Source organism: Antennarius striatus, chromosome 4, assembly GCF_040054535.1.
Source record: "Antennarius striatus isolate MH-2024 chromosome 4, ASM4005453v1, whole genome shotgun sequence".
Classification (NCBI taxonomy): domain Eukaryota; kingdom Metazoa; phylum Chordata; class Actinopteri; order Lophiiformes; family Antennariidae; genus Antennarius; species Antennarius striatus.
Window position 1 is genome coordinate 6,378,268 of NC_090779.1, and position 27,963 is coordinate 6,406,230.

The 27,963-nt window shown below is 41.8% G+C and overlaps 1 protein-coding gene across 1 annotated transcript; it reads right to left on the minus strand.

Annotated features, from left to right (window-relative positions):
• Positions 1–1,230: 1,230 nt before the first annotated feature.
• Positions 1,231–27,947, minus strand: fa2h (fatty acid 2-hydroxylase). The gene is made up of 7 exons (XM_068314119.1): positions 27,488–27,947; positions 7,256–7,387; positions 4,522–4,664; positions 4,308–4,408; positions 3,980–4,152; positions 3,083–3,335; positions 1,231–2,998 (listed from the first exon to the last, which is right to left on the minus strand). Exons 1-7 carry the CDS (start codon positions 27,776–27,778, stop codon positions 2,931–2,933), a joined length of 1,161 nt encoding a protein of 386 aa, XP_068170220.1. The 5' UTR covers positions 27,779–27,947; the 3' UTR covers positions 1,231–2,930.
• Between the last annotated feature and the right edge of the window lie 16 nt (positions 27,948–27,963).

A 27,963-nucleotide genomic window follows, 5' to 3' on the forward strand; every position in this document is an offset into this window, starting at 1 on the left:
AAATGAACTGGTCACACTAAATTGTCCATAGGTGTGTTAGGGGTTGTTGGTCTATAGGCAAAACTTTGACCCACAAGGCTGTAGAAGAGACCAGTCTGATTGTCTTGTCTTCAAGAAGATGGATGGATGGATGGATGGACAGATGGATGGATGGAAATACATCAATGTCAGCCATGCTACTGTTAAGCTAATGTTATCATGACTATGAAAAATCATAAGGGTGTTATAGCTGCTTATCAGGTTGTCATGGTAACAGGTCACATGACTGTCATCCTGCAGCACCGTGTCTAACCGTGAGCTTTGATTGCTCGATCAGTGCTTCATGGGGTTCAGTTCTCGTGCTCTTGAGTCGGATCCCATTTTCCAACTTGATACTTGGGTTGTAGAAAACGGATAACATACATTAAAAAAAAAAGTTTTAGACCATAATGTGGGGGAAAAAATTGAATTCTTGAAAACATCATTGTTTGAGTTGTTCTGACTTTACCCAGTTTGGGTCCAACTTGGACCAAATTTCCTCAGTGAGGAGAGAAAGATCATCAATCCAGGTTCTACATGATGGAGCAGTACAGGAATCAAACAGTAAAGCAGACGGTCAGAAATAACCATTTATTTACAAATGTTTGTATTTGCATAGAACATTTAAAAATCCAAAATAAAAAGGATATTATAGTAAACAGATTTAGGAAACGTTGGATGCTGCATAATTTAACTCAAGAAAAAGTTCACTTGTTAGAATTAAACCTCACCAGTTGTTGTCTCATTCTTATTAAATAAATATAAGATTTTACTTTATTCCACCAGGGGGAACCATTTCACTCTTTTGTGCAGCATTCACAATCAGATATCATCACGCTCCTTATTACTCCTCATTACAGTCGTCAATATCACCACCAATATTATTACATTAAAAATCATTTTTGGTCTTCCAGAGCCAAAGACTTTTCGGTACATAGTGATTAATTTAAAGTCAGAATTCTCTGTTCATGATGCTGTCCACATTCATTACCAACCATACTTTGTGCAGCATGAAACAGACAGTTTTATTAAATGGACAGGACACACTTTGGTGCAGCTTTAATTCAAAGTAAAACCTGCAAGTCCACGTGAACAAGTCTGTGACACAGCCCTCTAAAGTTTTACCTGATTAATTACTGATGCCCTGAATTGCCAAAAAAAAAAAAAAATGCAATCATCACACTATAAAAAATATCCTTCTGCAGTTGCATATTCTAAAGGTGCTCTACCTATTAATGTTAAAACTTCTCATTACGTTTGTTCTGCTGTAGTTATCAGTGTTGCTGCCAAGTGTTTGGAGGAAACATTGTGAGGATCCACTGGTCTCTATCAAGACCTCCTGCTGTCCAGTCAGAAGGGCGACCCCTCGTCATCCTGCAGGGATCTGCAGGGTCACATGAACCAGCAGGAAGAGGATGAGATTACAGTCACCTCTTGCTCTGTGTGTTGAAAGCCCAACCAGTTTAGAAAATGATTTTTCCCTAAACAAAATAAAAAGCTCTGAAATCACCTTATTGACTTTATCACCTTTGACCCCCGAGATCCCCACAGCAGGAAGTCTGATAGGACTAGATTCATGCCTCATCTGTCTCTCTGACACCATGACGACACCTGTGATCCATCCTTCATTACACATAAACTATAAGAAAATATGTGTTTAACTGATTTAAAAAAAAAAAAAAAAAAAAAATCGCACACACCAAAAAAAAAACACATGTGTTCCCCTGACAATAAAGCTGACAATTTAAACTTTCCTCTTTTATACAAATCTTACAAAATAGTTTCTACATCTTTGCTTTATCATTAATGACAAAAAGCAGAAAATGGAGGAAATACTAAAACAGACTTGCAAAAATATATCTCCACAGTAGTTTCAAACATTAAGAACATTGAGTTAACATGACATTGACAGTACATCGCGTCAGCACATTCTGCAGCTCTGCTAATAAATTACATCAAAACCTGTCAAATTTATCTCTCATCTTCAAAACATCTGACAAGTGATTTTTATTTATTTTTCATTTTTTTAGTTCCTGGCTGGTTCCGAACGCTACAGAGACCCAACATTGTAAAGGGAGTTTCTGTGAGTTGTTACGAAGCTTCGGCGTTGCAGCGCAGGAGCCGACGGCAAAGACCGACGGGAGTGACGAGGAAAGCGTGAGCCGCAGATAGCGTGGAGGAAGGATGAAGGCTTTTTTTTTCCTGAGTTGGTTCTCCAACAGTCTCTACAAACACCTTCGAATAATTTCCCCGTCCCCTTCCCTCTCCATCTGCCACATCCACCCACCATCCATCACTTCCTTTTCTATCTCCATATCAACCATGAGGGAATGTGTGTGTGTGTGTGTGTTTGTGTGTGTGTGTGTGTGTATTTTTGTGTCAATGTGCACATTTTCATTTGCAAATAATTAGGTCGCAACTTTGCACCTGCACCCGCGGTATTCTACCGTTATATAGAATTCCTTTACAAACCCCTAATAATTAAAATAAACATAAGAACTTCCGTCTGCTCTCGCGTGTTCCCTTGCTTTCTCGCCACCCACCTCCTAGACATACATGATATGATAATTCGGGTGATTTTGGCTGGTGCGCTCAGTGCAGTGGCGAACGTAGTAGTAGATGTTGGTTCGGTTCTGAAAATGGCACAGAAAGGCCTCACAACTGTGCAGAAATGATCACAGAGGGGGAATACATACAGTTAGGTGAGCTCAGGCACGGAATATGGAATCAAAAAGCAGGTCGTTACAGGTTCAACTAAGCGTGATCGGATTAGTTGCGGTGAACCAGGAGTCCGAGAAGTGGAATTCCTTCTTGGCTGAAAGCAATGCTTGTGGAAATTATAGCGTGAGGGCTGTTTGCTAAGGAGGCGGCTGAGAAGTCCCGTGGCCCTTCAGGAGAGCCGCTTTTTTGTGTTAGAATTTCTCGTCGGGGATGACTGTGTTGAAGGGGTGGTCCCAGAACGTGGAGGTGATTCCGAAACCTGAGGGGGAGAGATGTGAGGATGTCAGATCAACAGAAAAAACAGAATCGAAGCCCCTCGAATCTCTGGCCTCCAAGAGCTCACCTGCTTTTTGGTGCTCGAAGTGGTGTTTGACGTGGTAGGCCTTTAGGTTGTACATGTACGAGCCCTTCTTTGGGGAGCCGTAGTGAAGGTAGTAGTGGATCATATCGTACACCACGTAGCCACACAGCCCCCCCACAAAGAGGCTTTTAGCAACGATCTCTGGCAGGATGTAGCCAAGGACTACATAGAAAGATCCCACCACTAGGGAGGCCAGGCCAGGAGGGAAGACCAGCCTGGAGCCGTCAAACGGAGACTGTGGACATATCAGAACATCAACACAAAGCAGGATCATGTGTTTAGTAACAACAACAAGTAACAACGCTGCATCTCTCCACTGGATGTTCAATGCAGGACCCACAGCATCAGATCACATTAAACGTTAGCTGTTCACACTGAACTCGGCTGAAGTAGGTTCAGACACGAGTGAAATGATCCGACACGGGTTCATGAGGTTTGGTTCTGTTGTTTCACTTCTATTTAAAAAGGTTTAGAGTAATTGTGCTCTTAAAATTATGAAATTCCTTGAAAAAAGATCCACATTTCAGTGAGGCTACCTATTAATAAAAGATCTGAACTGAACTTGTGTTTGGTGGCGTTAACTCATTGGCTGCCAGCGCTTTCTAGCAATCGATCTCCTTCAGTGGACTTTCTCGCACTATAAGGCGCACCTAAAAAACGTTTTTCAAAAGCTAACAACGCATATTATAATCCAATGCGCCTTATGTATGAAAAAAGTTTTAGAATAGGCCATTCGTTAAAGGTGCGCCTCACAGTACAGTGTGGAAAAATACTGTAATTGACATCTATAGTCATCAAGTTGAGGATGAAATAACAGAAGGCTTGTGATCAAACTGGTTTCTCATCATGGGTCGTATCCCAGCAGCCTTTTGTTTGTACCTTGTGGTGCTGTCCATGCAGGAGGAAGTGAAGCATGATGAGGTAGTAGTTATGAGCAGGTGGTTTCATGTGAAAGACAAAGCGATGGATGCAGTACTCGACAAACGACCAAATGAACCAGCCGATCAAAAACATCAGCGGGAAAGAGTACTTATGGACCGGGATGGCGAAGTCTGAGGACACAGGTGATGATACAAACACATAAATAAACTAACTGGACAGGAAAATCAATGAAAAGAGCTTCTGGATGTGTGAATGAAAATGAGAGCAAGCTACTGAGTGTGGTCCTCATAAGGTGAGCTTGTGACCAGGCAGGTTAGGGTGTTACCTGAAGTGAGGACTATCCTGGTGGTGCCCGCTGCCAGGCTGGTGTAGCAGTACCAGCTTAAATAAACCGCAATGGGAAGCCACACCACTGGTACCCAGTACCTGCAGAGAGCAGACAGGAAACGCTCAGGAACGAGTCTTTTGGTTTCTTCTAGCCAAATTCTCACCAATAGAGTACCAGCGGACACAACAGTCGGTACAATCTCCTCTCTTACCAGGAAGTCTTGGTGCTGGCCTCCATGAAGGGGTTTCCAAACAGTCTGATTGGTCGGTCGACCGGCTGATGAACCCATGCATCATATTTTTCTCCGAGGAGCCCCACCTGCCAAGCCAAGGGCTTCCCCCAGTCCACCAAATCCTGTGAATCACAGAAACATATTCCACGCTGGTCAGTGTGTGAACATAAGAGGCGAAGTTCATCATTTTGTCCAGCAGGTAGCAGCAGACACTGACACCCAATCAGAGGAGAAAGTAAGTGGTCCTGTGCTGATTGGTTGATGGTGTTCATGAAAGATTTCCATCTTCAGTCCAAAGACCAGAGAATGACCTACTTTTACAAGCTCTTTACAGCCTCCACAAGGTCCTCACATGAGACGCGTCGCTGGAGCATGGGCAAACGGGGAAGATAAGCTCAGAGACTGACCCAGAGTCAGCTCTGTTACAACCACAGGAATATCCAGATCCAGAAAGAACACTTACCTCACCTCGTTATGAGGAAGAGGATTGCTTTTAAAATAATTCCATACATAGGTATACAGTATTCAATTGAAAATCTGGGTGTGGGTTACTCAGGAAAATTATGAACAGTAGATTCTTCCTTGTAGAGCTCACTTTTAGACAGTAGATCATTTAGGACGGAGGAAATGTCTACATGACAAAACCCCTCCAACAGCATTCATGTCGTGTCTAAAGGGCAGCGGATATTAAACTGCATTAACAGGCGTGTAGAAGTATAGACAGTGAAAGTATCCACCTGTCCAAGCTGAAAGCTGCTGCATATTCATTCAGCGTGAAGTGAAATCCCGCCGTCACATGGTGAGGGGGAACACACAGAGGAACTTTTCCACAAACACGATGTTGTGAAATTTCTGAAAGAAGACATTTCACGTGACAAAAGGTCATTCGGTTTCATCACTGCTTGGTGCTGCAGCTGCACCCCCCCCCCCCTAAAACGTAAGGTTCTACAGAGGAAGGCGTCTGCTCAGCACCAGGATAGAGGACTCTACACCCAGTGGTGCAGGAATGCACCATCACAATCAATAAAGAACCTCATAACCTCAACTAAATGCTGCTTTCTGGATGATTGCAGCCAAACCCAAACCAACAGCTCCCCCCGCCCCCCTCAATCCAAAGAACCCCCCCACCTGCAATGAGCTAAATTGCACACCATTGTATTTATCAGTTCACTTTGCTTTTGTGGTTATTCTGTTAATACAAATGTTGGACCTCTATTTATCATATATTTTAATTTATCGATCACTACTTTGCTCTGTTGGCACCGACACCAGAATGTCATGACCAGCAACCGTTCTACATGATTGGTGTCCACATGACAATAAGGGTTGAATGGTAAGTGTTTAGAGTCATTTTCCTTAACAGATAGTTTGCTCACGAGTCAAACGAATGGTGAAACACACACACACACACACACACACACTTTACCAGTGGACCATGTGACCCATGTCAACAACTCTGTCCTTAGATGAGGTGCATTCACATTCAGCTAAACTGGTTCTACAAAGATCACATTCTTAAAGTTCACCAGAAACATTTTGTGGTGTGCTTGTAGGTCATTGTTAAAATCATAGACCTGCACAACGGACAAGGGAAATGAAGATCCCGTCACTGCCAGTAAGACTGAACCAATGAATTGGGGAAGCATGAAGTTGGCAACTGAGCCGAGTCTGAAACACCCAAACTAGATTTTACAAGAAAAATGAGTTTTAGTGTAAATACCCTAAAGGTGCAGCAGGATAAGTTTGCAAATTTGAGTAGCAGTGCATCTCAAGGCTGCCAAGCAACAGGGCGAGCAAGACGGACGAGTTCCATCAGTCATCGAGCTGTGACGAGAATGAAACTTGCTTCAAATACTTGAATGAATGAGTCATTCTGTGCACACGTACGAGAGTACAGAGGTTCCAACATTTTATACAAAACAGTATCTACATAAGATATGAAATGTGAAAGTCACAAGAACTACAGAAAAAGGATAAAAAGTGAAGTTTGCTCATTAAAAAGGAACATTTTTACTGTCCATCCATCCATTTTCTGCTGCTGTATCCGCCGCAGCTGGAGCCTATCCCAGCTGGCATAGGGCGTGAGGCAGGGGACACTCCGGGCACGACGCCAGTGTGCCGCGTTTTGGTTTTTTTTAACATCTTCACAAAGACAAAAGTGTCATGAAGAACTTTTTTATCCAAACGGCAAAACTAAGTGAGGAGCGGGAAGAAGGAACGGGAAGAAGGAACGGACGACGTCCTGCATCCGTTTGACCACGTAGAAAACACAAACGCGTATCCGTGTGAGAAAACTTTCTGCACATGACAAGGAGGCATTGTTTCCGTGGTTACAGGCTGACTTCTGACTGATCCAGTGAGTGGGATTGGTCTCAGGTGAATGTTTTTGGAGGTAACCCCCCCCCCCCACTAACTTTGTTAACACATCTCCCATGTACTTCTCATGACATGAGTGTGTGTTTTGGAATGAAGCAGGGTGAATAACCCAATGGCTGTTCACCCTTTCTTCCCCTCTTATCATTAACACACACACACACACACACACACACACACACACACACACACAACCTGTCTGGTTTGTTCCCTCATTCCAACACAGAACCAGTAACAACAACATTTTCATCGTTTCAACAGACACTCACATACTTCATGAGGAACGCTCTCATCAGGTGATCATATCCCGAAACACACACACACACACACACACACACACCTTCTCCAAATCCACAGAGCTGCACAGATTGAACGGGGCGTCTTCGTCCTCCTTCGTCAGCTTCTTTTCTGTCGTCTCCTCTGTCGTTTCTCCATCGAGGTTATCGGCGTCCTTCCTCCTCTCCCTCAGACTCTGAAGACAGACACACACAAAGACGACGATAAACAGCAGGAATGTGCACCAATGGTGAACAAACGAGTGGACGTTTCATTTGTTCAGACGTCAGAGTGTTGAATGGTTTCAGGGGGGTTTCCTAAACCAGGTAACCTGCGTATGGTTTGAGGGTCACAGGTTACCTTACGTACAATATCACCAATACAGCAAGAAGAGATGAAGAAACAATCATTTCTGCCCCGCTTCGCTTCAGAACGATCCATTCTCACCTCTAGACCACGCCCTCACACCCCTGAATTTCATTTCAATTTGCAAAACATATTAATGTTGATTAGAATCCATTCAGATCAGATGGGTGTGACGTCACACAGCTCATTCTTTCCGGGGGGGGGGGCTGCTCTTTGCTCTCCTCAGCCTCATCATCGTGTTGTATATTTCATGGTTATGGCCACATGTGACTTTTACACTTCACATTTACAATCTTCAACCTTTGACTGAAGAACACTTGCGACCATTGCTTCTGCCACCTTTTCCTTGGTTACGTGGTCGAAAGCTTACTGAGTTCAGCGATTTAAAATGAGGACATGACCTGACGTTGATTTGTATTTCTAGGAATGAAAATGACCCATTTCCATCCATTGTTCATTTCTTACACTGTAAATCAAAGTCACTCATAGCATGTCCTTTTTTTAAATCTTTTTTTTTTTAGTTTAACGTAAGTTCAACATTTTCCGTTGAAGTCCCGACAATGAGCTTTCCCTTCTTTGACGTTTCTTCACGTTTCTCTCATTTTGATCACTGCTCCCCATCCAAAGTCAGTGAAACTGAACCGAGACCATTTGAATGACGCATTAGTGGTTTGTGTGGTCACAGATGACTAAAGGAAGAGGAAACACACACACACACACACACACACACGATGTTTACCAAACGTAAAATAAAGACCTTCTAAAAACAGAAATAAAACCAACTGGTCCAGCTTGACCTGTTCCCACAGTGCACCACAGATGGATGTCCATCACACACGCCCCGCAGCCACATCAGGTCATTTAATGCTTTTTGGAGTCGAACGCCTCTTTATTTTAGTGGAATATTCCTTTACAAGCAAAACAAGATTAACCCCTTGACAAAAACAAAATATGGGGGGGGGGGGGAGAAAGTTCAGAACGTGTTGCTTCTGCACACCTGAGGGTAAGAGAGTAACGCCTAGAGGACAAAATGATTTACTGTCCAGCAGGTCTCATTAGATTTGATAAATGTCGAACTTAAAAACATTTAAAAAAAAATTTTAAATATTGTTTTAAAAACGCCACCACCTCTCTGCAATCTGGGGGGGGGGTGTGTGTGTGAACATTTCTCACTGCATCTTTTGCTTTGAGTCATTATACATTCATTCAAACGAGGGGCCGTGCATTAAAAGTGCACATCTGGACATCAGAAACATCTTGTCCTAGAACACCTTGATGGGAAACAATACTTAAAGAGTGTGTTAATCAATATCAGTGGGTGTCAATAGATACTGAATACCGTGTTTACTCAGTGTGTCATTCGTCAAGTGCAGGGCAGTGATTCTCAGCTGTACCACAGCTACGCTAAAAGCTCATTGGCTCTATGAGGGCAGACAGGAGGTAGCATCTGTTAAGGATGGTACACACCTGACGCCAAACACAGCATGTCTGAATGCCCAAAGTTAGTCACACACACACACACATAAACACACACCAAGTAGCATGATAAAATTATAAAATTATGCTGATCGGATAAACATTCCAAAACGCCCTGAGTGTTAGCAGCAGGTTGGCCTTGGTGTACGTGAGGGAGTGACCGTAACCAGTGCTTCATCCCACTTTACACACACACTGGCTTCACAGCGCTCCGTGCAGCACCAAACATGACATAGAAAACGTGATGCAACTATACATATGAAAATTGTTCTTCCATGTGAACGGAGCAGTGGAAAAAGAAAAAAAAAGTTGCTACTGCTGTCAAAGCAAATTTGCATCTTGCAGCTCTGATTCAGTTACAGACTGATGGGCAGAGGAGCAATCAACCAAGAGCAAAGCTGTGTGTGAGTGTATATGTGTGTGTGTGTGTGTGTGTGTGTGTGTGTGTGTGTGTGTCTAACTTCATATCAGAGGCCACAAGCAAACCGTGTGTCTCATATCCTGCACAACAGATAATCCTGGCTGATACATGGCCCTACCTTAACACAGCAAGGTTTCACCATCAATCTGTAAATATTGAAAATGCATCACGGTTAACATGTTCACCAAAGAAGCAATTGAAAATCAAGATTTGACAAATATGTGCCAACTGTGAGATTTCACTATGACTTCAGTCCACACGTTCATTCTTTACTGCTTAATGCTCCGACTGCACCTGTACCGTGTGACTCAGATCTAGTCTCCATGGAGCAGACAATGGAAACAAACAACACGGCTCCAAACGAACATTGCACACTGATTGCACTGGTGCATCTAATGCACATACAACCTGTAACAACTGTTTGGGATTTAGCTTTCCATTGACTGGGAATGTGTATTAGATAAATGATTGTAATAAAAGAAATGATGGAGCAAGAAATAATCACTCAAAAAAAAATAAAAAAAATCACAACTTCAATTCAACACGAGATAAAGCTGAAACGTTTGTGTCTGAAGTGTTTCGATGTGTTCAAATGCAGATAAATATAACAAACTTAATTTGATTTTATTGGTTCATTTTGCTTAAATGCACCCCCCCACCCCATCCCCGGGAGACAGATACAGATAAAATGCTAAGATCAGAAGTGCAGACATGACAAAAGGAACGAAACGCTCATCATTGGGTCCGGGTTCTGTCTTTTTCTATATTTTTAAGATGGCAGATTGTTCATCACACACAGTCCAGCCTCCATCTCACTCCCTCTGCCAGAGGAAGACGCGACGGGGGGAGTATTTTTAGCCCCGTGTGAAGGAGAGATGGCTGAAACGTCTACCTCTGCTGATGCCTGTGAAGTGTGCTGTAGTTTGGGGCCCGGTAACAGGTGGAACAGGCCCTCCAGCATTTCTTCTGAGTGAAGAAATTAACTACGTTCTGAACTGACAAAGAAAAGTACTTGTTTTATTATTATGACGCAGGTTTCCCTCACCAGCATGAAAAGAATTCAAGGAACGGCCTGCTAACATACATGGACATTTACGGTCAAAGAAGAACATGAAATCACACAGTGTGATGCAATAATTATCTACTGAATATATGTTCAATGTGTAATAGTCATGAATTAAATCCACCCACAGCTGTTAATGGGTTTGACTATTTACAGGAATGGATTAAACCAGAAGGACTTTCCACAAAACATCATGGCAGACTGGAGAACAGAAAGGACCTGCGAATCCAAATGAGGGGTCAAATCCTGGAACCCCCTCCCTCCTAATATTTATTTAGCACCCAAAAATTCTCAAAAGCTTCTGAAAAGACAAAAGACAAAAACAGTCTTTAGAGGAGGTTTGAACTGATGGTGGATTTATGTACATGACAAAGTGATGAAGCAGTTTCACACACAAATTTTAAGAAAATTTGTGAAAATAATCAATGTAACCCCAATACAAAAGCAACTGCACGCCTATTTACACCCATGCTATCTGACATATACTGTTAGATGTCCCATTAACTAAAATCATATGGTTTTAATTCCCTGAATCAACTCTGGGAGTCAAGGCAGGGAATCCTGATGCTGGACCTTCAAACCGGGGCGAGTGTCTGGAGCCAAATACGTTATTTTATTAAACAATAGGAGAGACAGCTATTATGAGAGTTCTAGTTCAGTAAAAGTTTAAATCTACCAAGATTAGATTGGGCTAAATATCAACTAAAACACTAATTTTAAAGATAGCACGCAGTCACTGAAATACATCAGCTATTGCAGCTATAAAAATCTCAAAATAACTCAGGACCTGGGAGATTATTGTAAGGTTATACACTCATAGATAGATAGATACTTTATTAATCCCGGAGGAAATTGTATATCGTGTATATATATCTGTTATATATATCGATATATGTCGTGTATATATATTGTATAACTCATATATTAGTTTGTAGTAGAACACGGAAAGGTGGAAGATTGAAAGGAAACAAAGGTCATCAGGGAAATCCAAAGCCACGGCACCATGGATACACCGTGATCATCTGGCTGTTCACCCAAATCGATGCGCTCACCAAACCGTAAATAACCCGAGCCAGGAAGTAGTTCAGCATCAGCGCTTTAATTTATAGTTATACGACTTCACCTTTGAACAACACATAACGTTTCAAACATACACAACAGACAAATCAACTGCTCTCTGATCTGGATTTTAATTTTCCGCGCTGTGAGGGCAAACGCCTGAATGCATGGGGAAAAAAAGAACGTTATAGTAAACCAGGCCTTTAGAGGCAGCTTGAGTTTGACACGAAATGCTTCTTTTTCCATAGCAACAGCATTCCATCCAACAAGCCAACAACAGTCACGGGTGAAACCAGTATTGAGACAACATCAAATTCACTTTTCATCACAAGTAGCAAAAGCACAAAAGAACAAACACAAGTTCTGGTTTAAAAAATATTCTATAGATATAATTCCATGTTCCAAGCTCAGGTGCTGCAACACAAGTAGAAGCTGTGATGGAAACACGACAACACCTCAACCATCAGCTCATGATGGTCATGAGGTCACCATCTTTACATCATCCGTCCCTCTGATTGCCATCAGCTCATCCTTCACAGACTGGACTTCCTTTCTAAGTGGGGGTAAGAGCCCGAGGACAAAACCACATTCTATTATCTGCTGCAGAGACAACGGCGAAAGCAGTTTTTGTGGCCTTGCTCTTTGTTCCCCCGCCTCAGGAGTGCCTGTGTACACTCTTCCTCTGAGCAGAGACAATGGAGGCCATACCTGTGCTGTGGACATAACGTTCATCACACATCAGCTCTTTATCATGTGGAGAATGCTACCTGTTCATGCCATTAGGTCTATTGTACAGCTCTAGCTCAGAGGGTGTGATTAAACCCATTCAACATCGACGCATAGAATTCATTCACAATGCACGTCAGCTTTCCTGCTGGAAGTTAAGCCTTTTTTTTTTTTTAAGTTCCAAGTTAGTTATTCAAACTGCAGATTCACATTCACATGAAGTTGGAAGTTTGAATAAAGCCATCTTTTTGTAGATCTAATTTAGTTACTCAAACTGCAGATTCTCATTCAAGTGCAACCCCCCTCCAATTATATAAGCACAGAATACAGAATAGTAACCAAAAACACAATGTTGGTGTAACAGATGCATGCAGTTTGAAATAACATGAAAAGAGAAAATGAAATTGCATTTGCACTCCAGGATGCAGAGGAATTATATCTGGATAATCTGTAAACTTATTTAGTTTACAGATTATCCAGAGAGGTGGCTGACAATCTCAGCTCAAACAATCCAACTAGGCAGACATGATGCTTTCAGTCATAATATAGGGTTTAGCCAGGTGTGGCCTTACTCACAGTACAGACCCCACCAACAGGAACATTTCATGTCCATTTGCAGAGCAATGTATTCTAACCTTTGACCAAAAAAATTAAAAGACACTTTTTCTACATATCTAGTCATTTAGCACAAATTTAACGTAGTTAAAACATGCAATTACTGTTATTATTATACTAATAGGAATCTCAATACTTTTTTAAAAAAATTAAACAAAATAACACAAAAATATAAAAACTAATTATATGAAGGGCAGGAAAAATAGTAAGGAAAATAATCCCACCCCACAGTTTTCAACTCAATGACCCCCTTTTACTGTCGAGGTCGGGGTCAAGCAGAGAGACATCAGGAGACCGCTGTCCCAGGAGGAGGAGTGCTATTAAATAATGAGAGACAAACAACAAAGGAGCTGGCTGGTGGTGATGTGGCCTGGTACCATCACCACAGAGAAACTACAGTCAGCCTCTGCAGAACAAACGCACCAGCAGGAGGAGGAGGAGGAGGAGGAGGAGGACAGTCAAGATTTTGCACACTTGGATGAAACTGATGAGTAAGTCTGAAATGAAATATCACATCCAAGACCAGCCAGGTAAACATCATTTTACAAAATCTAAAAATACATCAGTGTATGAACTTGTCCCCCCTTTTTGTTTTGAACCCAAATTTAACGGTGGGTAGGAAAAGGTACACAAATGTGGGTCGACGCCGTCAACGTGAGACCTTCAGGTCCTGGACTGATGAAGAATAGAACAGAATTTGATTGAAAAAAAATTCAAGCGCGTGTCAAACTCTAGAGAGCATAAAAGGTCAGAGTGTCTAAAACTAGACAGGTCAAACGTGTCCTTGTGTCTGACCTGAAACTACATTTCCCACAATGCAGTAATTCAGCCCATTTTAACGCTGACATAAACGCGAACAAAGTTAATGTCCTAACTTGTGTTTGATGTTATTTTTCTTTGTTCATTGGATAGTTTGATCCTTGATTGACAGAGTTCCGTGGGTTTAATAACCTGACAAATTAAAAGGCTTTATTTTATAACAGAGCAACAAGCAAATGTATTCTTTCTGTGCAACTGTAATGTTTGTGACTTGAATAAGCAAACAATTTAGAGTTATTTAACATTAAAGTAGTTAAATTATTTTACGCTACATTGAGTTCCCCACTTATTTCCTGACCTGATATCCTAATCCAGCATTTATAGATGATGCAAAACAAAACATACCAAAGATTACATGATACCAGATGATTCCTTTCCTGAGGAATCAGAACTTTGTTTCTCTCTCCCTTCTTTTGTCCTCTGTGCTGTCAAACATTCCAAAAAAACATTATTTTTAAATGTTTTTCTTGGGTTTTATTGATTATGCCTTCAAGAGTGTCTTACCAGCTAAACTGAATTCCTTCTCCTCAAGGTGTGTGTCTCTGCTATGCGAGTTTATTGCTGTTCTGTTTATGACATGACAGGGAGAGCACTAGGGTATTGTGTGAAGGGGTGAAGGTTTAGCTGCTGTTGAAGGTCTGAGCAGCTACAACGCAATCAATCTCAGTCACGAGTGGTTTGCGCAGATTTTGTGATGCGATTTAATGATGACACTGGCACATAGGCAGCAAATTGCAAACAACACTGTTTTTTCCCCTGAAGCGAAAACATTTGTGATCATAAAACATCTCAAACACAACAGAGTTCGGATCAATTACCAATACCTGATGCCAAAACCTGCGGTTTTATGGCCACCACTATTTATGGCCACCAAATTTTTTTAAAAATTCCTCTTTTCACCCCGTGTTTATGGAAAATGTAAATAAAATTACACAGGAGGTACATGGGTGCATGTACAGGTATATACATGTCAATGCCAATTTAAACTTGCAATCTCCACAGGCCTTGGATTCTCCCTGCCACCCTGTTACACCAATGAGCAATTATCATTTCAAAAGTTACACGTTTATTTGTCGTACGACTGCTGAGGTATTTACAGACGACGGGTTCTTGTTGATCTTGTCTAGCAGCATACGTCACAGGCTCAGGCTTGTTCACCCACTTCAGTGTGTGGACAAAAATTTTTAGCTCGGAGTGAGGATTTCATCTAGAAAATTAGTATGAATTATGCGAGTCTTCTTGAGACTTTGATTAGACTATGAGCTGTGTGAAATTTTATACTGGTCATTGTTTTTGGTCAACTTTTAGGTCAACGCTGCAACGCCTTATTGCAGGGAAGTACCACAAAAATTTTGCGGAACAACAAACTTCATCTGACATTGTGGGGGTTAGAATCACAAAATAATGAATTTCAAATTCTGCATAAGGTGTTCTTTGAACAAATTGACTCCCTGTTTCTCTTGTTTGTATAATCAGTGCTGCACAAAGACTGAAGCAGAGTTGGAGATCCATTCAGGATTTTATCAAGTCAATTCAGTCAAGATACAACAGGGCATCAAACGCAGGTGACCTTTGTGCCAGAAAGCTTTCATAAACCCTCTGGTCTCAGGTTACATAGCAAATGAGAAGGGTCAGCCAGTCAACTAGGAAGACTGAAGTGGTTTATCACTCTTTCACCAAAACGTTTTGTGATAACAAACACCAGCAACACACAGACATTCGGCTTCTTTTGCCAAACCTTTTATTTAAGGTCAGAAACTCCAGACTTGTGCAATCACAAAGTCGACGCTGGCTTTTGTTTCACTTGTTTCAAGTTGCTTCTGTGCAGCTCTGGTTTTGTTAGGCATCTACTAGTGTGTTAAATATCCATATGTACCATAAAAGGCACAAGCAGAGTCATCGAAAAACATCGAAAGACTCCGTACAACATGGGATGAATGGAGATGACAGGTGTGGGATCAATAAATAATACTGAAAAACATCTGTGGTATTTTGTGTATATGAATTGCATTGCACTGACCTCCATTTGCATGAGACGCTTTGACAAACTGGTACCGCAGCACGTCAAAATGGGCTTTTCATGTAAATACTGAGGGGTTATGGTGAGGTTAAAAGCATTTTAGGTAAAAGTGCAGCAACTTAAGGCCACCTACCACTCCTCTGCCCTCCACTAGGTTCTCATAAGCATTTAAAATAATGCATATGTATAATAATTTTGGTTGATTTCTGCTGGGAACTAAAGACAGTATACCCACTAAAATAATTGGAAAATGTGGCACTGTGGATGTGAATGCTGTTTGAGAAAGTCCACAGTCCAGTTATAAAGCTCACAACCTCACCCTGCAGTGACCAACACTGGAGCCCCCTCAGGGCTGCTATATGCTTAGTATAGTAATCCTTGGTAGACAATATGATAAGCCAGATTAAAAACAGTAGTCAGGGAGGAAACACAATTTGCCGAGTGGCGCACAGAGAGCTTATTGCTAAATCAGTAAGTCAAAAGGGGTTCAATGTCTGTGTAGGTTCTCAGTTATCCAGGTTATGATTATCCAAAACTGTTTAATCGATCCACTGGACGTTAAGAAAGTTCTTGAAGACTTCTTCAGTTCAGAACTGAAGAAGTCTCTTGGATGACAGATGAAACGTCTTCAAGAACTTTCTTAACGCCCAGTGTATTGACTTGAACAGCCTCGAAAGGGGTTCCTGTGGAATCAACTCAGAGATACCACGGTCATCACACACCTTCATCCTAGGGAGTAAATAAAACCACTTTAATACCACATTAATACAAAACACATTTAGAAGTGCTATGCAAGTGCTTTATATAAAATACAAAAGGAAAAACACTAAATGCACTGCAATGAAATACGCGCAAATATAGTACATTATGTATATCCGTACACACAAGTAAATACTTATACAAGAAATACAACACAAATTATTAAAAAAGACTTAAGGATTAAAAAAATACTCCTTTAAGAGAGTTTGAAAAGATTCAGCTGAACATTAAGTTTTGTTTTGTCTGTGCTCAGAACAGAAAAACTTAAGAAGGTTTGATTCAGTCTTTTATAAATGAGCAACAGAAATCTGGGTTCTTGAACACCTCAGGGTGGGAGGAGTCGACAACAGGTGATTAAACCTTTCATATCAACACAGACTGTATCTGTGAGGTCAGGCGTATGTTCAAAGGATAAGAAGAGACAACAGACACCCCCGTCACAGTCTGTTACCCCGTTTATTGAATGAATCTACATCCGTATCTGCCTCCGTACCCTCTGACAACAGCAGAAACTTCTTAATCCATCCAGGTTTTCCTTATTTAGTGGGTTGTGTAAAGAGGACTGGGATTTGCAAATTCTTACACAACAGTATGTTGTAAAATAATAAATAAATTAACCTTGTACCATGTAATAAAACCTGACTTTTAACCAATGATTTTCAAAAGGGTATTCTGAAAATACCATAATATTAAACATGTTATCTCCTTACACAAATTCAAAGTTATTGATTAGCACCAAAGCAACTCAGTTATTTTCAACTCTTTTTTAACCGAGTGAAGAATGTTGTTCGTTTTGATGTCTGGATTTTAGAACGTTAGAGGAACGGGCGGAGCCAACAGCACGAATTCCAAAACAAGTTGTGACAATTGGTCATTGTATTCTGAAATTAAAATGAACTTCATCTTTACTTGAAACTATTAAGCAAGACAGTAAGTTAACACATATGAACTCAACTTTTGTAATGTGCTACAGTACTGTAACACTCCAATTATTAATACAATATCAGAAACGACTATAAAATGATTCCGCCCAGGTCAACCTGTAACGAACCGGGTGTTGTGACAGCTGCAGGTATGTGTGTGTTCCTGAAGGTGTGTCAACAGCGGTTCCCTGGTAGAACTCGTGGAAAGACCAGGGTTGAAGTTCAGTAACACTCTGGAAAGTTCAGTAACACTGAAAAGTCCACGCGTTGTGAATACTCTTGTGGAACATCGATCACGTCACATAGAGCAGTGCAAATGACCCGAAAACCATTTCGAACTGGCTGCCCAGTCAGTCCACCTTTAAAGGAATCCATGATGTACAGTAGAAGCTTTAAATCATGGAGGCTTCATTATATCAGCTTGGTCTGAGTTACGATCAGGGATCAAAGTTGAAACTTGTCTCCACCTGTCTGTACTCACTCTTATCAAGTCTTTGCAAAGCACAAACGGCAGTCCTGATAGCCAAACATAGCCTCAGATATTAGGCAAGTTGATACGACAATTACAAGGTGTAAAAGGATCTTAATCAAAATGCAGCAAAAGTGTTCTGTTTGTTCCCTTATCACCCGCTAATTATTATTCCTCTGTTCAGCTATTGAATGATGACATCATCCGTGTCGGCGAGAAGCCTACGTGACTGTGTGGAGCTGCTCACACTCACACTGGTTCAGGAGGAGGAGGAGGAGGAAGCCTTCACCAACCTTATGAAACAGCACTATTAATCTGATACTGAAGTATTCAACCACTCCCTAACTGACCAACCACACATGTGAATCACAGGCGACCCTGTCAGGCGGTGCGGTGGGATACATGGAGTGTATTTCCTCAGACCTACCTGCAAAGGCTACGACACAATGCTGATGCTAGAGCTGCTTTGTTTGGAGAAATGTAGAGAAAACCATTTGCCAGCAATGCAAACACTTCCGCTGTACATTCATGACACGGCTCACCGATCATCCTTACAGCAGCTAGACACCAGTGTGATGAATGATCCTTGCTTGTTCACCGAGTGGTCCCTCTAGTCCAACAGGTGTGTGGCAGAATGCAAATAGAGAGGGATGGTGATACTCTACAACACACGCACAACACAAGTCACCTGTATGGGCTCTACGGCAGTGTTATAGCTCAACTGTTAACCACACACACACACACACACACACACACACACACACACACACACACACAACGCCTCCAACAAGAGGCAGATTGGTGGGTGTAGACATTTGACCGACAAAGATGAGGATGACCTACATGTAGGAGTGTGTATGTGGGTCCTGATGCCAAAGTTTTGACTTGAGTAATAATTGTAATTGGGAGTTTCACTCACTGAAATCGCAACTTGGGACTTACATAGGATATATTACGCTATTACACACCATGCAGTCTTGCTTTAACTTTTAAACTAAGATTATCAGAGTGAAACCAGGCCACAATGACTGTTCTTTTAAAAATATATGAAAAGTGGACCGTCTGACTTCCTTGAAAGCTTTGATTTCACCAAGATAGGACAGCCTGCGTTTACGTTCCACAGGTTCTAGACAGATTTCATAGAGGTTCCTTTATTTATTTATTTTACCTTTCACACACAGCACAAAGCAGAACAAAGCAAAGCACTGTCTGGGGTGCGGAAATATTTCTGCTTTTCAATCATTCAGATGAACGGAAGGTTGGACTGAGCAAGAATACAAGAAGAAAAATGGAATAACTGTTTTTGGGTAGCCCCAGCAAACACACAGAAATGGCACTGAAGACATAACTTCACAACCCTCCTTGGTGGAGGTAATTATTGTAATCAAACATCAATATCAAAGACTTTGACATCATTATTGCCCGTACGTCTGTGTGCAGTGTGTATCTGTGTGTTGATAACAGGATCACTCTCTCCCTCTAATGAAAAGAACCAGACAAACCTGAATGACCAGGACTCAAGATTCCACCCTTGCTCTCTCCCTCGCCCGTGTTTGTGTAAGAATTTAGAGGCCCTGTGTAGCCAACTCATTTGTGCCGAGGGTATCGTGTAACCATACAGACAGTAATGTGGTGACGCAAGCAACCTTCAGCCTCGCTAAACGCTGCTGCATTCTTTACATAATACAAGTCGTTCTCTTTACGATCTAAAGCAAAACCGACAAATCAGGTTTCAACCTGAAGGAGCGATTAATAATTACTCTGTTGAAGTGTGAAGTTTGCACCAGTTCAGCAACTCAACACCAGCAACACGGTTTTATCTGCAACCCAACTGATGGCGAGTAAGAAGCACGCCGTCGTCTTTGACGGGATTATTTCAGCAACTGGAAGTCGAGACATATTCAAAAGTTCTTTATGATTAAAAAAAGTACTCTTTTGATGAATTAAACTGAAGCAGGAATCTGTGATGATGGTTCTATCGTCTCCTGGGTCATCACTCACAGAAAATAACAAAAACCAGCAGAAAATTCTGTTAAGATACGGATCTGCCTCCAAGTACCTACTTATTTCTCATTCCTTTACCAGGAATGTTTCTAAAATATGTGGAAGACAAGAACCAGGTATTAAACTTTTCATTCCTGTCACCAATGGTTAGAAAAGGCGTCACGGTCTCACGGCTGAAACAAGACCTTTTGACATAATGGGGGAAAAGATAGGCTTTTAATTTAGGAAATATTTAAGCCCTCACTATAATTACACTGTATCCCTTGGATGTATGCTTGTGCCGTGTGATTTATAGTTTCAATTTTTTCTTCTGCTACTTTGTTAGTAACACCCTCCAGCTCACCCTAGGGGGTTCTAGGGCGTACCCAGCCTGCTTGAGATGCATTTCTCCAATGATTTCCTGTCTAGCCCGGGGTAGACCAGTTAGACGTGCCCGCAAAGCTTCAAAAAGGGAGGAGCCCAGGAGACATCCTATCCAGAGCCCAACCCACCCAACCGGGGTCCGGATGGGGGCCGCTTCAAGGCCCCAGGTGGACCAAAATGTTTAGAGTGTGAACGGGCACTGGAGAGATGCCAGTTCACTACTGAGGTGCCCTTGAGCAAGACACCAACCCCTTTATTAGTTGCTCACCATAAAGAAGCTGCATATCTGCATGTCTACAGGCCTCTGTGTGAATGTGTGTGTGTTTCAAGGCCTGCACACACATTCACACATATATACAAATACACACACACACACACACACATAGACTGTAAATGGAAAAAACTAACTTCCCCAGGGGATTTTTAAAGTACATTTCTTCTTCGTTTGGCTGTGGAGAAGGAGCAGCTTGAGACCAGCCAGCCTTTTCCCTAATATCTAATTCTTTTGGTCTCGTGTCCATCAGTGAGGGCTCTCTGTAACACTGCTACCGGCCTAAGGCTCCGTCAAAACAGTAGCCAACTGCAAAGTAACCCAACGTGGAAAAATGATCAAACAAAAGCCAGATTGTAAAAGACAGATTATCGTTATAGATTTTATTTTTCTTCTACTGACGTGTCTGAAATTTTCTCACAGACCTTCCCAATGTTTGTCTATGACAACAGATCATGAGTATATGTGTGTCTGTGCCCCCCTGAACTAGGAGTCACAGCCGTAAAGTTACTGTGTCAACACAGCCCGACCGGGTTCAGTTCTGTCAAGCATAGTTGAAAGACTGGTGACAGGATAAAACAAGAACCACAACAGAGGTTAAAAAAAAATAAAAGAAAATACATGAAAATTAATGACGCAACTGCAATCAGCCCCAAACAACTCGTGTATTCAAACCCTAATTAATATCTAAATACATTACTTGGACTTTCAAGTGAAATCCTCAAACATAATGAGGTTATATGCCTCATGGTAACCTTTCTTGAATCACATGTTATAGTAAATATTTTATCGGAGAGTGTAAAATGAATGGTAATATTGTTTTTATCTGGTACACTTCAATCTTCGCTACCATAACAGCAGGAATAGAAGTGCACTAAAATCCGTACACAGTTTTGTTTTACTGTGATAAGATAAGATGTACCTGAGCTAAATATGCAACGTCCTGGCAGAGAGTGAATCTGGGCTTTTCTCCTGAGAGGGGAGAATGAAGAGAAATAAAGGAAGGATGTTGGATTTATAACACCATAAAAACAAAGAGCATTACTGACCATCAGAACAATAATTATCTTATTGGCTTTGTCTCCATTATTATGCTGCAAATAGCAAAATAATCTATTTTACTGTATTGGTAAGAGTGTTTAAAATTAAAAAAGGTAATGGACAGCCAGTAGGATCACAAACACTAGTTTACCGCTCACAAAATAGGTCACATAATTAACTTTTTATGATGTAATATTTTACAAAGCTAAGTGGAAACTCAATATGACTGCTGGCAAACATTACCAAAGCCTCTAAAGCGCTCTAGCCAATCAGATCCACTGTACCATCACAACACACCAATGAGAATGAACAACATCAGAGGGAAACGCTTTAGGAGCACTATAGTTCCCGTCGGGTCAGCAAGAACAAAAAGTGCCGTGTCAGCAGGTTTTGCCAATACTCAAATCGCTCAAATCAATTACACCTTCCAAACACCTTCAATCTCCATCCCCTCTGACCATCAACACCGTTTCCTCCCATCTTGGCTCTCTCTTTCCCAGGTGTTACCATGACGATGGCAGGAGGAGCCACCTGAGGCCTTGCACCTGAGCACTAATTGTGATGTCTGCAGTCTCTATGGTAGCAAAGGTAAACAATTTGCCGGGTAATGTATCACCATGGTGATAAACCGAGAGCAGCTCTTCAGGGTTCTGACAGAGGTAGCTCACCTGGACAGTTTGCCCGAGGAAAAGAAAACTACGTCATAACCTCTGGTCAACACACTGATTAATAAAATAACTGCAGTGCTTTTAATTTACATTTACCAAAGCCATCGATGACCTAAAGGTGTAAAGTCTCTAATAAATAACCACAATTTACTACCTCAGTGGGATGCAATAAACTCTGGCAACATTTGGTGCATACAAATCCAGGTGTTGGTAGTGAACTCCATGTGAACGTTGTTCACCATCAGCCCACCAAACGCCCTCCAGGGAAGGACAATCATGTCATTGAGCAGAAAAGGGTCCACGCCGATAAAAAAAAAAAAAGTCTGCATTCCAGTTCTCCACAAATCTAACCGCCTGTGTTTTTTTTTTCTCAACAGAATTCACTTAACTTCTACCATACTCATTATCCGCATATTTTGTCATTCTGCTGAGCTATACCATACCATCACCTCTGTTCATTCTTTCAGTCACGCATCCAAACAAGTGTCATTCCTCGCATTTAACAATCAACGTATTATCCTCCCAACTTCATGACCATAGAGTCGACATTCTCCTGTACGTGAGGTTTAAATACCACAGCCTCTGTCCTCCAGCCTGTTGGACGCATTTATATTTCAGTCCATGTATGGACAAAAATGGTGAGAGCAACTGATTGAAAATGGAGGAATGTGTCAAGCATAGCTGAGCAGTGAATTTCAACATCCTTTCTTTGGGTAGCTGTGCTACGCTGGCTTCAAGACAAGGTGACAGGAGCACAGAGCAAACAAAGGTGTGCCATGTATTGGTCCACCGAATAAAGGAATGAGCTTCAAACTTTACCAACCATTCAAAGAAAAATGCACAAGCACACATGTCACTGTGTTGCTGTAACATTTGAATAAGATTGCTGCTAATAGCACATTTACATCTGACAAAATCACATGTCTTCGAGGTGCAACATGTGATGAGTGGAATCCAATCATTTTCAGCCATACTGGGAACAAAAAGTCTATTATTGGCCCTTCAGACTAGTAAGTAGAGACTTAATTACTAAACTGTTGGGAGTACTCAAGCTCTGAAATCCATTATATTATAAATAGCACCTGCGTTCTATGGTGTACCACAGCATTAGGTGTAGTACCTGAGCAGGGAGCAGTTGCAGATCTGTTTTGATGGCAAGGTTTGGACATGACAGAGGTGTCCTCTGTTTATTCTCTCATCTGACACTAATGGTAAAACTCCGAGCTGACAGCGCGATGTGGGTTCCACCTCTCACATGTTTATGGATACAAAGTCATCAGGTCTTCGTTTTATTCTTTTTTTTTTTACTCATACCAGCCTGGGTCCATCTATCCAGGCAGCACGAACAGCACGTCACCTCATTCTGCCTCATTGTTACTCATTTACCACTTTGTGGTACGCTATCTGACAGCCTCGACTCTTTTCTGATACCAGGGTTATCGAAATTTGCTAAACCCCCATGATAATGAAGAACTTATTTAATGTTGTCTCACACAAGTGAAGACAAACCACCATTTCTCAATTTAGCTGCAACGACCCAAATAAAACTTTAGAAGTTTAAAGATTTGCATGAACCTGACGGCACAAAAATGTGACGAATCAACCAACTGCAGTAAATTTGTAGGTTAATTTTAATTTGTCAAAGTAGGGAAAAAAAAGGATTCTTTAGGTAAACAAACTAAGAGTACTCAAGAATTGCCAAGGACTTTCACAAATCACACCTTGATATAATCTATTATTTTCTACATGTATACTTTCACCTTGATCTGTTGTCCGTCTATCACACACTACCTGTCTGACCAATCACTTCACTATCAACTTACAGAATTTTACATGATTTTACCAGGACCTCATGAGAAATAAATATAATTAGCACTTCCCTGTTAATCCATATTGAACTGTTTAGTTTTGGACAAGCTGGGTTCACTGTTATTGTGGAAAAGCACACACATTGGTCCTGGGGGGAGGGGGGGTTACCAGCAGCTATTATAAAGCAGTTGAACTTATTGACGGTGTAAACGGCACCTCTGTTTGATTGTAAACCTTTCTTTTCTCTCTCTCTCTCTCACACACACACACACAAGCGTGCACACACACGCACACGCACACACTTCAGGAAAGATGACACAGAGCCATTGAAACGGAATGCACACTTCCTGTTCCAAAATGCCACATCGGAATCTGAAGACTTCACCGGAACACCTCATGACGTCACGTTTCAAGCAAAAAATGCGAAAATGAATAGCATTGGCTAAGGATGGATTCTCCAAATAACATAACATGTAATAAACCCACTATATCACTGTACAGGTGATTCTGCTCCATCTGTAACCCAACAAATAGAGATCAATCCTTCATTTGAAGGGCAACAATCAATACTTGTATTGAAAGAATATTGACTTTATGGTAATAGTTTAATTTACCAACATTCATCTACTCAAAAAGACAAGATTTCCTTTGACATGTGATTGGATATTAATATTGGTTCGGTTTGGGGCAAAACCAAATATTCTAAAAATGTCAGTTGTGGCTTTTCACTATTTTCTGACATTTTAGAGACAAAATAGTGTTTGAACATTGAATTTCAGCTCATAAAGAACAAAAGCAATGGTTGGTTGCCACTCTAAAAAGCCTACATCTACACTTAGAATCAATAAATGTCAAACAGCCATAAACTGGCAAAAGAGAAATTATAGGCAGTAAAAGAGGAAAGCGCCAGTCTAGCCATGTTAGCACCACTGGTGAATGACATCACAACCACACTGCAATATTGATTAACAATTTTTCCATCCCCATAACTGAACTCAATAGGTGCTGAGATTAATGTCTCCACTTCAGACTGTGTGACGTTGTTTCCTCTAGTTCCTGTTCCAGTACAAGAGGATTTCTTCCTCAAAACAAAACAGTAAATGGCAAAGCTGATTTATTCCAACAGTATTTACTGCCATAGTATCCCCTCTGACCCTGACCTCCCCGTTGGAGTAAATCCAAACATGAGTAAAACGTCTTTCAAGGCACACTGTGTAACTGAAAGTTAATCCCATTTCTGCACTGGTATTTGGCTGCCTGGTAAAAATGCCATTTAGAAGCCAATCATTAAAGAACAAAAGGTGGGGTAGGTTTGTCATTTGTGGGCTGACCAAGGTCCTGGTGGAAAAAGAATAGAAACTGTTATCTGTTCTCCACCCATACGTGGAGAACAAATTATATCATTACTAACTGGAATGTCCTGGTGACTCCGTCAGTGGGCTGAAATCTGTCTCCTGACCTCTGCCTGTGACATCCACAAATGTAAATTCCTCAAAATTCAAGAATCTGCTGAGAATACACATACGTCTGTGAATGTAGAACAATCCTACAGTAAGGAGGTCTGTTTAGCTCTTAGGATGGCATAAATGATGTCATGAAATAAAGTAAGTGGTAAATAATGAACAAAACATTTAATTTTTTCCTCATAACTTCAGTTATTTTCTAAATTACGGTTATTAAAGCTAGAAAAACAAAACATTAGGTTTTCTAGCAATAAAAGGTCAGTTGTGTAACCATTTTAATGGCAGTGTAATTGAATCCTTCTGTCAGCCAATCTTTACTCACACCATTAAATCACAATTTTTCACTTGTTTTACATCCACGATCCATTATGAATTAGAATCTATGTAAACTAGACATGGATCAACATAGACAGAAAAAATCTTTATCTATAATCATAATTACGTACCTGGATATATATTGTAACACTGAAGGATAATAAACCCTGATAATATCACCCATATTTGTTTCCTCGTTTGTTACCAAAACTAGTGACACAAAGATTAACCCATCTGCATGCATCTAAACCACACTAAACACACACATACATAGATATCAGGGCCATAATCATTCCCACAGAAAATCAGAACATCCTATAATCTCACCATGCTATGAAGGGTTATAAAAAAATTATTATCAATAATATAGGAAAATATATATACAGGACCCCATCCTTGCTGCCTAATCCGGTTAACGCGAGCTACACATGACATAAAAAGGGAACTTGTAATTAATCTTCACCTTTTGGGATGGATCAAGTAACAATAGCAGCTCACAAAGACCAACAATTCATTGTCAAAGGACTGTGTGGGAGTGAAAAATAGATGTCGACCATTGTCGGAGAACGCACTGTCATGTAATGTTTTAAAAGTTATGATCACGCTTGTCACACACCTGACCATCAGACACACACGTTCAGCGTGTCTCACCTTCTAAAGTCCACCAGTAGAGCTTTATAGCCATGATTTATCAGGGACTGGGCCATGATGCTCCCCAGGTGATCAGGAAGAAAACAAGAAGGGGCTGTAACCACTGCAGATCATACAGCCTTTGTGTAACAAGATGCAGTCAAGAGAGGAAGAAAACACACACTCACACACACACACATGGACACACATGAGTGTGTAAGACATGTAAATGTCAACTCTGTTGGTAAGAGATTTATGCAAACTTCTGCCTCTTTCCTCACACAGAAAAATCAAGTAGGGGCAGAGAAGGTTAAACTGGATGTGGCTCCATCCAAATGGAAGTAATGGGACGCTTCCGGTTTTTCCTCAATCCACCCTGTTAATAATCCGAGGTGTCTCTGGTGGGACAGGACGAACCAGTTTCCCTCTCTCTAACTCACACCTCTTCAATCATTCATTGCCAGCACATAAACCCCCCTCCCCCTCCCCTGTCACCTGGACGCCCCTCCCTGTGTTTCTACTATCTCGTCACCCCTCTCCCTTTATCATCAACACAGCCGAGGAAGAAGAGAGGGAGTTCCTCCTCTTCCTCCTCCTCCTCCTCCTCCTCTCCCCGGTGAGGTCATGGGAGGCAGTTCCGCACCTGTTGCTCACAAACGCTGCGTTTTGAGCCAAATCCCTGAATTTTATGATCTCATTCAGCCCAGAAACACTTCAGACCCGGGGCCGATGGAGCTCCGAACACAGCGGGGCCCCTGGTCCCACCTGCCGGTCAGGTGTGAGGTCTGACTCCGAGGATCCCCGGCTGTTGTGTGCGTGAAGCTAAACTGGAAAGACTTCACTTTAAACTCATATAAATATCTAATTTTTGTGTGTGTGTGTGTGTAAGACTTTTCCAATATTAGTATTTCTTTATTAAAATATGTATTTAGTTATGCTGAAACCCCCTGAACCGTTCATGGGGACCAACAACCGGAGAACCTGTCAGGTCAGGTCGCGTCTAGCCGTCCACTCACCCCGGGCTCCATCGCCACTGGGTCGGTGTCGTCTTTTTCCAGCTCCCCGATGTAGTACTGCTCCATCCACCGCAGGGCGTTCTGGGAGTGTCGGTGTGGGGGTCCATCCATCACCCGGCTCACATCCTTCCCCGAGCGGCTGAGCAGCAGCGCCTCCCCTCCGGGGTGCAACCGCAGGAAGGCGGTCACGTCATAGACGCGGGTCCCCTGAAGTATCCAGCAGGACTCACTGGTGCGGTGACGGGCGACCTCCCGCTGCGTGAAGACCCGCGGGGACGAGGACGGAGACATCCTGACAGCGATGCGAAGTGTCCGCCTGAACCGAAACCTGAAGGCAGAGAGGAGCACGAACACCTCCCCGGACGGACGACGACCTGGCTGAGAGTTAAAGTTCACGTTGACACCCAGCGAGGAAACTCTTTAAGTATTGACGGGAGGACGGCGACACAGGGGCGGGGTTTGGGAGCAGTTCAAGG